The sequence below is a fragment of the Doryrhamphus excisus genome, linkage group LG13, assembly GCF_037039965.1.
Source record: "Doryrhamphus excisus strain RoL-2023G ecotype Guam linkage group LG13, RoL_Dexc_Guam_v1.1, whole genome shotgun sequence".
Classification (NCBI taxonomy): domain Eukaryota; kingdom Metazoa; phylum Chordata; class Actinopteri; order Syngnathiformes; family Syngnathidae; genus Doryrhamphus; species Doryrhamphus excisus.
In genome coordinates, this window is record NC_136369.1 from 15,788,558 (window position 1) to 15,804,038 (window position 15,481).

At 40.4% G+C, this 15,481-nt stretch overlaps 1 protein-coding gene across 1 annotated transcript in view; it reads left to right on the forward strand.

Moving 5' to 3' along the window:
- The window catches only part of trpm7 (transient receptor potential cation channel, subfamily M, member 7), a 40,666-nt gene that overhangs the window by 3,526 nt on the left and 21,659 nt on the right, over positions 1-15,481 (forward strand). The window contains exons 2-10 of the mRNA XM_058088608.2: positions 5,768-5,847; positions 7,924-7,962; positions 8,327-8,534; positions 9,908-10,121; positions 11,551-11,675; positions 11,756-11,927; positions 12,002-12,176; positions 12,959-13,082; positions 13,405-13,477. Coding sequence (XP_057944591.2) covers positions 5,768-5,847; positions 7,924-7,962; positions 8,327-8,534; positions 9,908-10,121; positions 11,551-11,675; positions 11,756-11,927; positions 12,002-12,176; positions 12,959-13,082; positions 13,405-13,477 — 1,210 coding nt within the window. The remainder of the gene's footprint in view (positions 1-5,767; positions 5,848-7,923; positions 7,963-8,326; positions 8,535-9,907; positions 10,122-11,550; positions 11,676-11,755; positions 11,928-12,001; positions 12,177-12,958; positions 13,083-13,404; positions 13,478-15,481) is intronic.

Here is a 15,481-nt window from a genome sequence, read left to right on the forward strand (position 1 = left end):
TTATATATTACTGATCGATTGATTTTTTTATTCTTGATTTGTTTATTTATTTTTCATCTTATTTTGTGTAGAAAAATAAAAATTAAGATATTTGAGAACAGTGGAATGTTTTATCAGAGCTTTTCTTGTAAAAAATCTAAACCAAAGCAAAGTTTATTAATTTTTCTGTTTTTAATAAATGCGTTTTTTTTTTTTTTGGGAAAACCTGATGCGGCCCAGTCTCGCCCAGACCCTAGCTCCAGTGGCCCCCAAGTAAATTGAGTTTGAGACCCCTGAACTAGAGTGTTAGTGGCGTGTTTCTAAGCCCTTATCTCACACTCTAATCCATTTACACCACACACACACAATTGCTAATTTGAAGATGATTGCTTAGGTTAGTTCAATTGGCCTTGGAGACACGCTTTAATAAGAAAATGGTCACAGCTTTTGAAGCCGTGTATTGAAGTGAAGTTGCTGCTCAGCTTGTATGTCGGAGAACTTGTGTGTACATAAGGCGACAGTATTTTGCATTGCAATAGGAACAGTGTTTTTCCCACTTCCTGTATAAAACCTCCATTAAACCTGCTTCTTATTGGCCCATGTAAGCATAGGCGCCAGATGTTGTAAAAAAAAAAAAAAAGAAGGCATCATATGCTACATAGTTTGCATTACTAGCATGCACACTCGCTGGAAGCTATAGGGATGAGGCTGGCTGGCATGACACACATACGGCACTGTGCACTGCTGAGCCATACCCACAGGGAACAAGCGTGAGTGCCATCACACTCTGGTCTCATGACTGTTTCACTGAAAGTCCTCAGAAGTCCGCAATTCATTTCCAGCACACGTTTATCACTTTTTTGATAAACCTTTAAGCCTCGGTGGTGGTCGGGATTTTTAACTATTTTGCAACAATTTTAAAGAAACCTTGGAGGTGGTACAATAGTGTATTGGAAGTATCAAGGCAAGTAAAATCTAGCCTAGATGCTTGACGCGCTTGGCATGGATCTTTTGCGTGTAAATACACACTAGACAGCAAGGAGGAATTGTGAGAGCATGGAGGAGTGTAGCGTGCAGAAGGTTACTCATTGTAGAGAAAATATGCGCAAAAATTTGTAAATAGTGATTTTTGATGTAAAACACTTTTTATATTAATGTTGTGGTATCGTTGTTGAGATTTTTGAGCTGTCACAAAAGTAATTAGTAAAAAAAATTAAGCTCAAAGTGAAAGTTCTGCTTGAAATGCATCGTAAAAAAAAAAAATGTTTTACCCTCACATCTTAGTTGGCAACTGATTTTTTCCTGAAACGTACCTTATGAAAGATGAGTTTAATATTCTTTGTGCTTTGAAAAATCAGTCAAAATGGTCTAAAATGACCAGTGCTGAAGGGACTGAATGAATGAATGAATGAAAAATGTGATTGAGTCAAGCCGCAAAAGTGACGAGAGATGACAAATGTTAAGCAACACTAGCATAGTGATGTGAGCTACAGTGCTTACAGTACATTACAATAACATTGTCCATGGTTATCCTATTTGCTGAAGAAAAAAGGCATTATTGGCACAACAGCTGCAGTGGTGCCTTTTTATTTTATGTACAAAACTGTCCTCTGTCAAGTGGTGGGCGTATGCAACCCGGAAACCCGGAACCTCCAACGCAACAAGTGAGAGTGATAATAAACTTTTCTCTTGTTTGGTACTCATAAACAGGCTCTATGGACGCATTATTGTTAGAACATTATTAAAAAGTCAAATTTGCATTAATAGAGTACCTTTTTAAAATGTCATTTTCTTGTAGGTTGCGCAGTAGAATTACAGCAGTTATTTGCAATAAAGAGTGACATTGATGTGGAATAAAGGCTGTGAGGTGGAAAAAGTCCAGAGTAGAGACATGGCTCACTGAGGCATGGAGGATGCCCCAGATTCTGCTCAGTCTTATCACTGTGCTCATATACTCTGTAGTGGATGATTTGTTTTTATTCTTGTTAAAGGTACTCGATCTCCATAGAAAGGTAATAAACATCAATACCACAGTTTGGTAATGGTAATGGTTTTATTTCATTTGAACATGCATCAGATTACAATTGAATGCATCACATAATCAGTTCACAGTTAAACATGTCCAAAAAGAGTAGGAAGAAGCAAAGCTCATTAAATCTGACCCCTCCATCTGGTACTTTTACAATCAGTAACTGTTACATTTGTTCACTTCCTGCTTTCCTAATATAGCTTTTTTTTATCACGTATCGAAGTATGAGGTGATATGACCATACAATGACATAATGGGTACCATAGTAACTGTCAATGTAGTGATATAGCACATCGTGACTCTTCATCCTTGTATTCAGCAAACATCAACTGCTTGTATTGTTTCTTGGATTGTATTGTCTTGTATTGTTGTGGATAAAATAGGGAGTAAAACGACTGCAACGGTGCATGCGGAACCCCTTACAGACATATTCCAGGTTATGCACTTAGCTGCCCAGGTATATAGAAACTAAAAACAACAGAAATGCATTTCCTACTTCCTGTCAGCCTCTAAAGGCTGCATTTTCGCTCTAAAGCGCTGACCCCCATTGCCTATGTTTTATCTAATGGGCAGTTGCATTGCCAGGGCAGATGTTATCAGGCCTGGTCTTACGTCACGCTAAAGTGTGGCTGGAGGAATGATTGCTTGACCAGCCAGCTTTAAGGAAGGAACTAAATCATCCCAATTTAAGTCAAAACTCCCTTAACTCCACTTTATTGAAAAACACTGTGTAGATACTATACTATGTTTCAGGTGTAAAAAGGATCATAAAACTCTTATTGCTGTGGAGCTGGGATATAAAAAGGCAGAGATGAAGAGGGAGGGAGGAGGTTGAAGTGTCTGCGTGTGATTTTGGCAGGGCTATCCAGAGAAAGCGCCAGTCTTTTGTTGGCTGACATTCTCAGGTACCATGGTTACAGGTTAGCCAAGCTCAAGCCGGTTTTATCTGCCGCCGAACACTTAGCTGCCTAGCGGCATTTCCCCAAATCTCCAGCAAGGCTTCTATATACAGTAATTACCACTATTTCTGTTTTGAACGGGCATGTGCATACTAGTAATGTAATATTGACGCTTTGCAACAAAAAATAAGAACATGCCTCCTCCCAGTTATTAATTACAATAGCCACCTTTAATTTACCTGCAACACAAAGCTAAGATGTCGATGTTTTGTTTAGATAGCTTTCCGTATATTTACCCACCTAGGTAAGAGGTGGAGAGGTTGGGTACCTCAAATATGCATATTATATTACTATATGCACTCAAGTTCATCAGCTATTACCTTATGTATCCCCACATAGTATCAGCTTTTTGGAACAAATATTACCGTAATTTCCGGACTATAGAGCGCACCTGATTATAAGCCTCACCCACTACATTTTTAGAGGAAAAACGATTTTGTACATACACAAGCTGCACCTGTATATAAGCCGCATGTGCCCACATTAAAACATGTAAACATAAACGAGTAAACAAGTTTTCAAAGTTTTAATAATATAACTTAACAATAATAATAATATAACTCACCTGCTTTTATTACCACTGAAAGCTTTTTTTTGTCTTTTTACATTGCTCCAGTTCTTCCCGCTGCCGTTTCCAGCGTCTCACCATCGATTTGTTTATGCCAAGTTTACATGCAGCAGTTCTGTTTCCTTTATCGGACAGCTCGATTGCTTTTAGCTTGAAAGCTGCGTCATATTTTTTTTCTTTTTGCATTTTCCATGATGAGGATATGTTCACGCTAATTTAATTTATGCACAAGACAAGAAGTTGCAGTTTTCCTCGACGCATATATTCCACCGGTCTTAATCTTACCTTTTTCAGCCGTTAGAAAAACTACATAAATTGGCCGCATCACTGAATAAGCCGCAGGGTTGAAAGTTTGGGGAAAAAAGTAGCGGCTTATAGTCCGGAATTTACGGTAGTTGAAAGAGTAAAAATACAATAGTAGTCTTATCTTTGCAGCATGAGAGAACTTGAGAACGTACTGTACATTCAAGGACCGTCAAACAAAGTGGGATAGACCTACATGTCTCCTCCCACCAGTTATGAATGACAACTGCCTAATACTTAATAGAAACAAACCAAAAGACACTTGCATAATGTACAAAGTCAAAGACACCGATATGCTAAATCTCTCCTGAACGGGCAGCACCATTGTGTCAGAAAATGGACCTCAATAACTACCTTCTGCCGGTTATTAATGAGAAGTGGCACCTTGTGTCATAGGTAGTGGAGCGTTTAATAATGACATCGGTACAGCTTCAGCCACACTGCTGTGTGTGTCTGTGTGTGTGTCACGGTAGGTGGTGTGTCTTCAGTAGACACATAGGTGTTTATCATTGAGGCCTCTGCCCGTCCACTAATCCTGTCCCGCGCCTCCTTCATCGGCGCCTCCCTCGTCCTGGTCTAACATCGACTCGCTCTCAGACACATTCATCTGCCACCCAAAACGGCTTCTTACACATTAACTGTCCATGCCGTTTGGTAAGGCTCCGACCTTTTCGCTGATCACTCAGCTTTTAACTCCGAGCCGGATCCCTGCGCTAACGGCATCGCCGTCGACTTTGATATTGAAGAGAACATTACACGTGGGCGAATGCGTGGTGATTTGTTGCTGGCGAATCGGCGTTGAAGGGGGATTGCGACAAGTGCGGTTTTGGTCTGGGAGATGCACCGAGGGGCACTGGAATGTTCCTCTACAAAGCCCTTAAACACAGAGATGAAGAAGAGGACGGTCAGGTAGGCCGTGGAGAAATGTCGTGATAAGTTTGTGTAGATGTTTCCAAGCGGACTTCTTTACGGAACTTAACCAACCGGTAATGTTGACAACAACTTTGTTTAAAAAGTTAAATATTCTGTAAATGTCATCTAAATCGGATAAGATCTGATTTGAGATATTAGAATCTGAACATTGGAAATTCAGATTGCACCCAAATGCACAATCTGGATCAGATCCAGATTAAGTTTGGTGTGACTTTACAGCTTTTGACTACTTGTTTACACAGCAGATGTCATCTACATCAAATTACACAGTAGGAATATTTCTAAATTGTTCATAGGGTTTTACATTTTAAATTGCTGCCATGTTTGGATCAGTTTTGACTTTGGATTTAGCGCTTTTTTCAAATAGTGTAAAATTTAACAAAGATATTCATGAAACTACATTTTATGGTTTTTGTTTTATTCCAACCAAATTTATTCCAATCAGAATTGGATCCAGATTAGACTAGGTTTCACAATCTGACTCTTCTTTTGTTTTTCAAATAAGATAAGATTTCACAGCAGTGTAAGTGTCTGAACTATTTATTAAGTGGGATTTTCAATCATTTATTTTATATAACAGCCGTTTGAATCCGATCTGGATGAACCATGGTTTGACTTCGTTAGAATTAAAATTTAAATCAAGGAAACAAAACAGCAGATATGATGATGGGCTTTTAAAAAGATTTTATTACTGTTTTCAAGCAACTGTTGTCCAGCCCTACTTGAAGTTCTTGAATGGATTCCTTCTGTATTATGTGAGGGATTAGCTGGATTAAGGCCTTACAATGGCTGAAAAACAAGTCGTGAGGCATTGATTGAAAATACCAGTTAAAAAATGCTTGCCTTTGGGGAAAAAGTAATTAATAATGTGATTATATTTTACAGATGCCTTCACCACATACGTATACTGTATATTCTCAACTGTGATTTCTGTGTGTCTTTTGACAAACCTCTAACTGATTATCTAATTTATTTTTCTTTTTTTTCCCCCCACAGTCCCAGAAACCCTGGATAGAAAGCACTTTCACCAAGAGGGAATGTGTGTACGTACTTCCAGTGTCAAAGGACCCCCACAGGTATGTGTTTGCACTCCGGTAGTGAGTCTTGTGGTGGTCACCACGGTGACGCCGTAATTGTACAGAGGCCCAAACCACAACCATCAGAGTGGCTAAAAATGAGTCTGGTCTCAACCTGTACTCTGTAATGTCTGACTGTGATTACACTGTGAAGACGTGCTTATGCTACTCGAGTAAAGTCTCTTTATATCGATATTCTTGGGAGTTGGAAAATCGAACGGCTGCTTCCAGTCAACTTTATTTTTCACACTTCCACCACCAGAGCGCAGCACACACACCGATTCCCGCACTTCCTGGTTCACAGGTCATGCTCAACCCGCCCCACATAGCTGGCCAAACACATGCCTGCAACAGAAGAACCAACTGACATAGCATACACACCTATTCCAACGAAGACACAAGCGTACAAATACATGTATTTAATTGTGTTGTATTCAGATATCTTTTTATCGCTTGCAATAATCACTGTTTTTCATATGTACATGCTGGCGTTCGTGGCATGTGTTTGGCCAGCTATGTGGGGCGGGTTGAGCATGACCTGTGAACCAGGAAGTGCGGGAACCGGTGTGTGTGCTGCGCTCTGGTGGTGGAAGTGTGAAAAATAAAGTTGACTGGAAGCAGCCGTTCACCGTGTTCTTTTTTGGTATTGAAATCCTTAAGCAAAGATTGATTTAAGCTGCTTTTGTATCGATATAAGCAGACCAAATTGGCTGGCGGGAGATGAAAAGGGCATCGTAGTAACCGGATTATCATAATAACCGGGTATCGTACTAACGGAACCAATTATATCATAAAAGACTAGAAATTTGCCGGGAAATGAAAATAGTATCGTAATAAGTAGTAATTCGTTATAACCGATATCGATATAACGAGACTTTACTGTAACTGAAGAGTTCATTGTATTATTATTTGCCCGACATTTATTATCTCTAATATTTTTTATTAATTATTTTTTATTAATTATCAATTAATTAATAATTTTTATTACATTATTTACATTTATTACCTCTGTTAGATTATTGCTGTTTTCCTCATTGCTCACTACTCAATCGAGACGCACAAAATTTCACTTCAAATTCCAGAAAAGAGTAAAAATTCCTTACTTTCTCATTATATATTTTCAAGCATAAAAATAATTAAACTACCTCCACTGGTCACAAGGTGTTTTTAATGTTCGGTGAGACACACAATCGCAGGAACAACAGGCATTTGTTGCAGGTTTGAATGATCTCACAACAGGCACAATAATAAACAATTGTCGTGATAATAATCAGAATGATCGCATGGGCTCAAATTACGTTACTATATTGAGTAATAAGAGTATAAAGGTGACTGTATTAATGTTATTTCATGTCTAGACGGCTCTAATAATGCTAAAAAAATACTTAGAATCTTGTAAAAAGCTTCCCTAACTATGAAAATATCCCACTTTGCTGAAGTTTTTATGACAGTCGGGTCTGGAAACAATTCACAGCGATAAACAAGGGATTACTATACTAGTATAATAATGTGCAGGCCATGAATGTCCAAACTGCAGCCCAGGGACAATTGTTGGGCCACAGTTTGTTTTTTGGGGGGTCCTCGGCACATAAAAATCCAATTAAACACAGCCCAGATGATGGCAAGGAATGATTCTGGCCACGCTAGTATTTGGACACCCCTGGCCTAAACCTAATTTTATACAACAATACTGTTTAACCTGCTTTGCCTGTCAACCATCTCTGTTTGTAGTTACTCTTTGAAAAAGTTTGCAACACCGAGTTATTCTTTTTCTACATGTTTTCTTTTGCATCAATAATTTGCCTTTATGTTGCTCCCAACGCCCAACGGAGGTGTTGTTGATGTAGTTAGTTTTCTGAACAAGTACAACATGTCTACAGTCATGCACAACTCCTGGCAGTTATTCTCGAAACCACACTGTCATGGAAACAGGCATTCAGAACATTCAGAAAGAGATTCTCTGAGCGCCTTGGCGGCACACGTGTTGATATTCTTGCGTCATTGCACTCCCTTGGATTGTATGAATCGATGCTTCTGCTGCCTAATGCTTGTGTCATGTGTTTAAATTCCATCTAGATGCCTTCCAGGATGCCAGATCTGCCAGCAGCTAGTCCGGTGAGTATTGCTTCAGTAGTCTTTTGTTTCCTGCATTCTTCTTTTAGTCTGGAGGTGGGATTAGCTCAAGGGAATCTCATGCGACCCAGAAGGAACCTGCAGGCAAAATTAGTTAGTGTATAATTCCACTGAAAAGAAACCTGCCTGAGGAAACAAATAACTTCCAGGCATTCTTCGCTAACGTAATCACTTGAGTGGAGAAGCTCATTTCTGTTATCTGAACCTCATAGCTAAATAATATTGATAATGCAAAATAGAATAATACAGCAGTACTTTAGTTCTAGTTTTGTGCTTGAAGGTGTATGCATGCTCTTTGTTTCGTAGCGGTTCATGTCAATCTCATAAGATGCATGTCCTTGTGCAGGTGCTGCTGCGGGCGGCTGGTGCGGCAACATGTCGGCTTCACAGCCAGCTTGGCCAACAAGTACTCGGATGTGAAGCTGGGTGAGAGCTCCGGCAGGCCCAGGCCGGAGCTGGAGGAGTGGTCGGTGGAAAAACACACAGAGGCCAGACCCACTGACGCCTATGGTGTCGTTAACTTCCAGGGAGGCTCACACTCCTATCGAGCCAAGGTAGGAGGGGGTCATATATAGCAGGGCACATGGTATTCAACTGGCAACCCGCGGGCCTGGTCAGACCTACAAGAGAGCGAGTAGATTCCTGAAAACACCTATGGTGTCATAAAAGGACTCTTTGACTAGTGTTTTTATGAAACAGTGGAGCTGTTGTGCGTGAGGATGTCCTGATACAACTTTTTTTTTACTTTTGATATTTATAGGTTATCACATGGTTTGTCTGGTATCAGGCCAGGTATCATGCCCCCAAGTGTCAGTACCTTCGGTCTCGGGCTGATACTGGCACATCTTATTATCACATACTATTTAATCATGAGCTTATTATCACGTACTATTTAATAAAAAGACCATTTTGTTTCCAGAAAATGTTCACTTTATTACATGTATTATATCTAAACAGTGTAAACACAATAATTTCAACAATAATATTTTATCAACAGCCTTATCTTATCAATGTCTGACGATTAAAGTTCCATTAATCAAGTTTGGGTTTTTTGGTGACTGGAGAAGCATTAGGCACGAAGCACTCGTGCGCTGTTCTCTGATTGGTTGTTTCACGGGCACGATACCAGAGCAGCGCGCTCTGAGTGGACAGCTACGGGGGCTGATACTGGACATGGTTAAACTCTATATTTTATCAGTATCACTGCCCTGGGCTTTGACGCAGTATCATTTCGGCCTTTTCCCGTATCATTCATGGGCGGTTTCTAGGGTACAGGGCCAATTAATACTGTAGTATGTGATAAGATGGCGATATTACATCCTTGAATATTGGATGGTAATGATATTGACATCAACACAAAATCATACATATTTATTTTGTAATGTGTAATGTCAGAAAAGGCTTCATCAAGTGCTATTACTCCAACAAAGCAATAGTTAATTCATTAAACCAGGGGTTTGCAAAGTACAGCCTGGGCGACCCCATCTGACCCACCAGATACTTGTGCATGACAAGTTTTGCAACCTTTTTTAGCACACTAGAAAACACTTTGTTGGGATCACATGGGCTCTATCCGGTCACTGGTGGGTAGATGTGCTGGGGCGGAGTCTGGAATCTGTACAGGATCTTGGTCTAGTATTTTTGCAGTGAAAGCTTAGAAACTTTGTTAGAAAAGTTGATCGCTCCTGTCATGTATAGGATCTTTGACTGATGTTTTAGGTTTCGCCTGCAAGGTCAGTAATAGGACCTTGAAATGTGCAATTAAAGTGGTTTCGGTAGCTGAAAACAAACAATACGTATATTTGTTTTTTTGTTTTTTTTCCTTTTTAGCCAAATTAGTAAAGTGTGGGAACTCCTAAAATGCACTTAAAATGTAAACGTATGACATAAATTCTTACTGTTTCTTCCTTTTCTGTTTATATGGCAGTATGTGCGTTTGTCCCACGACTCTCGTCCGGAGAGTATCCTGCGGCTGATGCTGAAGGAGTGGCACATGGAGCTTCCCAAGATCCTCATCTCTGTCCACGGCGGGGTCCAGAACTTTGATCTGCATCCTCGTATCAAGCAGGTGGTCGGCAAAGGCCTCATCAAGGCTGCCGTCACCACGGGCGCCTGGATTCTCACCGGAGGCGTCAACACAGGTTTTTTTGGATTTGCTTTATTTTCAGGCTGTGTGTGACTGGTTGACTGTGACAAACTAGTTACTAGAAATGGTTCAGTGTTGAACCAGTGTTTGTACAACACAACTAACAATTATCTGATGGGGCTTAAGCTGTAATAGCAGGCGCTAAGTGTGTCAGCACTGTGTTAAGACGGTGCGGTCTCATTGTAGTGTCAACACTCCGAGGGTCAATTAACCAGACAACTTATTACTTTTAAGCCGCCCGTGGTCTTTTACTGCTTAATTCAGACGATCCGTTACCCAAATGTTGAGCTAATCTGACTGTTGTTGTTGTCGCACTGGAGGTGTTTTGACCACTTGAATTTTGGAGGACACGTTTCACTTCACCAATTTGTTTAAAGTAGCAGTAAGGTATACTTTGTATACAGTTGATAATTTAGCAAAACATGCGCCCCTGCTATAGAGGACCTATTAATTTTTACTCTTTTCTGACCTTAAAATATATGTATATAGTCTTACATTAAATAATGCCAACATTGCTTTTTCCAATGCTGGCTGTTTGTGACATCACAGGTAGCCGGGCATGCGCTATAGGCTCTAGGACTGCCCTCCTCATCTTTGCTTCACTCTGTTTATGGTTGGTTGTTAGCTATGGCTCCCAGGAAATCTTTCTAAGAAGCAAGCTCAGGCAGACGTGGTTGGAGATGGTGATTCCCAGCAAGACAAAAATATTTCCATCTGTCTCGATAGGTGTATTAATGTTGGGCACATTATGCCTCTATTCTGTAAACACAGACCTAGTACTACGTTACCACACTTAGAGTTCATACACGGTGAGACAGGGGTCTCCAGCCAGTAGCTCCTAACCACTTTTCAATTCCCTTTATTCATTTATTATCAACTCCTACACCCACAAAATTAGAAAGTGGGATTTGGCAGTAGTCTGGAAGTACTTGGGAGTGTGACAAATCACAGTAGAGTGGGCGTGCTCGGAGGCGGGCGAAATTAAAACAAACCGCTTTGGAAATACAAGGAAAGACAGTTGGAATAGGTGCAGATTCTGGAAGATATAGAAAGTTTCCTGTACGGTTTATTGTGTGTAGCTGCTCTATAGGAGTCCACAACTTTATACAAAGGGATTAAAAATTAGCACAATAGGTCCATTTTTAACCTGTATAAGTCTGATTGACATGACATTTTTCAAACAGTTTAATGAACATAGAACAGATAAAAAACAGTGTGTGGGCATAAAAAACCCTTTCTTCCTCCCTCTAAAATGTAGAAAACTGCTTCACAACTCCACTTCTCTCATGGCAACACAAAGTTTAGAGTCTAATGTTGTGCGGGCATAAAGATGATTTAAGTTACAATTTTCCCTTGCGTATTTTTCCAGGGTATCAGCGTGACGTACATGGCGGTGATTCTGATCCTTGCCTTTTTCCCCACAGGTGTAGCAAAGCATGTCGGCGAAGCTCTCAAAGAGCACAGTTCCAGATCATCAAAAAAGATTTGCACTATTGGCATCGCACCTTGGGGAGTCATTGAAAACAGGAACGACCTGATCGGCAAAGACGTAAGTCGTCATTTCAAGTCACACTTCGGATCGTAACCCAACTGTTGTTAAAGTTCCCGCCCTGTCTCTTGGCGACGCAGATCATCGCTCCGTACCAGACGCTACTCAACCCTCTCAGCAAACTCAACGTTCTGAACAACCTTCACTCCCATTTCCTCCTGGTGGACGACGGTACGGTGGGCAAGTATGGCGCGGAAGTCCAGCTGCGACGGGACCTGGAGAAGCACATCAACCTCCAAAGAATACATGCACGTAAGAGAGACTCTTTCATGTAATCAGGATCATTGCTGAAGGTTAGATGTGGAGCCTGTCTTCTTCTTTTGCAGGTATCGGTCAGGGCGTTCCTGTAGTGGCGCTTATCTTCGAAGGTGGTCCCAATGTGATTTTGACCGTGCTTGATTACCTTCAAGAGAGCCCTCCTGTACCGGTGGTGGTGTGTGAGGGGACGGGCCGAGCTGCCGACATACTAGCCTATGTCCACAAGCAGACCGAGGAGGGGGGGTAAGACACTTGAATATTTGTGCTAAAACAAAAAACTGATTAAGAGATACAACCAAGCATTCATGTTGGTGCCTCTGATCTATTTTTGTCCCACTAGGATCCTTTTAAAACTAACTGAGGGAATAATCTTCTTACAGAATTACAATGTGTCATAGTCAATACAATCTCGAGTCACACTTTTCCCACCCTTCTGTGGTGGCATCACAAAAAAAAAACTAAACTTAAGTAATCCCATTGTTTGACTTTTGAGGCATTATTTGCCAGAATAGGGTGGCACGGCATTCTAGTGGTTAGCGCGCAGACCTCACAGCTAGGAGACCAGGGTTCAATTCCACCCTCGGCCATCTCTGTGTGGAGTTTGCATGTTCTCCCCGTGCATGCGTAGGTTTTCTCCGGGTACTCCGGTTTCCTCCCACATTCCAAAAACATGCTAGGTTAATTGGCGACTCCAAATTGTCCATAGGTATGAATGTGAGTGTGAATGGTTGTTTGTCTATATGTACCCTGTGATTGGTTGGCGACCAGTCCAGAGTGTACCCCGCCTCTCGCCCGAAGACAGCTGGGATAGGCTCCAGCACCCCCGCGACAAAGCAGAAAAAGCGGTAGAAAATGAATGAATGAATTTGCCATAATACTCTATTGTACGGCTTTTGACTGTTCCACCGTAGCAACCAACAGCACTTCAGCACACCATGGCTTTGTTGACTACATTTTTGCCTGTTTTTTATTGCAGAATAATTGCTGAAGGAATAACAGCATTTACACTGTAAATCTTTTTTCAGTGGTCTTCCAGACGGCGTGGAGGCGGACATCATCGCAACCATCAAGAAAACCTTCAACTTCAGCCAGAGTGACGCCATCCATCTTTTTCAGACTCTGATGGAGTGCATGAAGAGGAAAGAACTGGTACATCTAAACTAAGCTCTATAAACAATCATGCATCCAAAAACTTTGCCTTTACGAAAGTAGTTATTCTCACATTTTGACAGACTGCTATTAATTTAAGTTGCAGTGGTGTAGAACTGCACTGCATCGCACTGAGACCTGTTTCTAATACTCCTGTAGCTACTAAGTAAGGTAACCAAAACATTTGAAACACGCCTTTAGTATGGTGTAGTGCAGTTCAACATCATGTATGTTGTATATGTATATTTTAGTAGTACAGTTAAAGAAGCCATTCACATCCATGGGCCCTTGATGCTGAGAGCTGATGTTTATTTCCAAACAGATCACCGTGTTTCATCTCAGCTCAGAGGAGAGCCAGGACATTGACGTTGCCATCCTGAGGGCCTTACTCCAAGGTTGGTATACTTAGATGATTTCTTCCTGTTCTTCCCATGCTTGTCTAATAATAAAGGAGCATCAGCCATGTTTATTCAGTGTCTTCATCTGCTGAGGCGAACGTTATAAGATTTCTGGGCTCTGCTTTCTATGTTTGTTCTGTTATTGATATGCTTTGAGAGCAGTTCAGCCCTATTTGCCTTTTGTGTTCCTGAGGAGATCACATTCCTTGCAGTCACAGGCTCCACATCACTGCCGAGCTGCGTGTAATATGTTTAAGAAAGGCAACCCAGTCAGTTGAAAGTCCATTTGACTTGAAGTTGACGGCAGTAACTTATTACTACCTACCTGGAGAGTGCTTCTTTGTCCTGGCTTAACTTAGACAAAAGCCAAGAATGTGTGTGTGGTGGCCGCAGGTGATCAATCGTATTGAGTCACTGCGGGTGATTGTGACCGAAAGTCCGCACAGACAAATATTTGTCAGACAAATATCAGGGGTGTTCATGCTGGTCAAACAGTAACTCATCCTTGAAGGACCCTGAGTGTCTAAATCAGGGGTCTCAAACATGCGGCCCGCGGGCCAAATGTGGCCCGCAGGACACGAGTTTGAGGCCCCCGCCTTGATATGAAAGTTTAATGTTAGTGCGGCCCGCGCAAGTTTGATATGGATGCTGTATGGTATCATGTACCCAGAAAAAATTATGTTTGATTAGTGTTCATGTTAAAGGTTAAATAACTGTTAATAGTTATCCCCCCTATCTGTGTGGAAGTGGTAAGTTTTTGGCTATTTAAGTTTAAAGGAAGTAACTTGGAGGCTACCGTTTAGGTCGCTAGCTCTCTAGTTTGCGAGTTAGCATGTGTCTCAAGACCCTCCAGTTGCGCAATATGTTGTAAATAAAAAGAGTATAAATGTGACTATAGTCGTGTTTTGTCATGTCTATTTTTTATTTGCCGTTTTATTATTATTATATTTATTTATTACTGATTGATTGATTTTCTTTATTCTTGATTTGTTTATTTTTTGTTTTATTTTTCATCTTATTTTGTGTAGAAAAATAAAAAGTAAGATATTTGAGAACAGTGGAATCAGAGCTTTTCTTGTAGAAAATTGGAACCAAAGCAAAGTTTTAAGAAATTTTTTGTTTTTAATAAATGCGTTTTTTGTTTTAAAACCTGATGCGGCCCAGTCTCACTCAGGCTCGAGCTCCAGTGGCCCCCAAGTAAATTGAGTTTGAGACCCCTGGTCTAAATCTTTAAACTACGTTACCCTTTGCAGTGCAAGGAACCATATTTGGTCATTTGAAGTCAAAATGCACCCCACTTCAAGGTCAAAGAAATGTGCAATTTCTCCAATCATAAAAAAAAAAGGTATAACGAAAATTATTTACTATACAAATATATAAAAAAATGTTTTTATCAGTATTCATTTGATTATTTTATTCATTTCTGTATGAAATAGTCAGTGAGGTCCCTTTATGTGGTGAAAGACTACAAAGTGGTGTTTTCCAGTATGGCTATTTATTACGCTGCAGGCAGCATTTAGCAGACATGGTGTGTTGTGGGAAGTCCAGGGTTGTTAAATCATCACTAGAAATGTAGTACATGTGGGAACGCTGCTGGGAAATAATTTTAAGTTGTATTTTGAAGTTTGACAGTCCTATTTTTTTTTTTTTGTACAGGAAATATGACAAAACCTTTGGGCCACAAGTAATTCATTAATATGAGTTTGGAGTTGAACCCTTATTTCTTTATTTTTCCCAAGACATTTTGGGCAAATCTATGCATTCAACTTTGTGGGAACAGATTACACTTGCATAATAGCATGTAGAAAAAGGAGTAGAAAGAAATGGAGATTAAAATTGTATATTTAATGCTATACTTTCTTCATACAGTATCTATTATAGAACATTCATTTATACCATGTGTCTAGCATGTAGTAGTCTGGTCTCAAATAATGTTGACAATAAACATTTCAAAACGTGGCAGCATTGTTTTGTGACTCGTGTAAATAAAGTTTGTTTGTC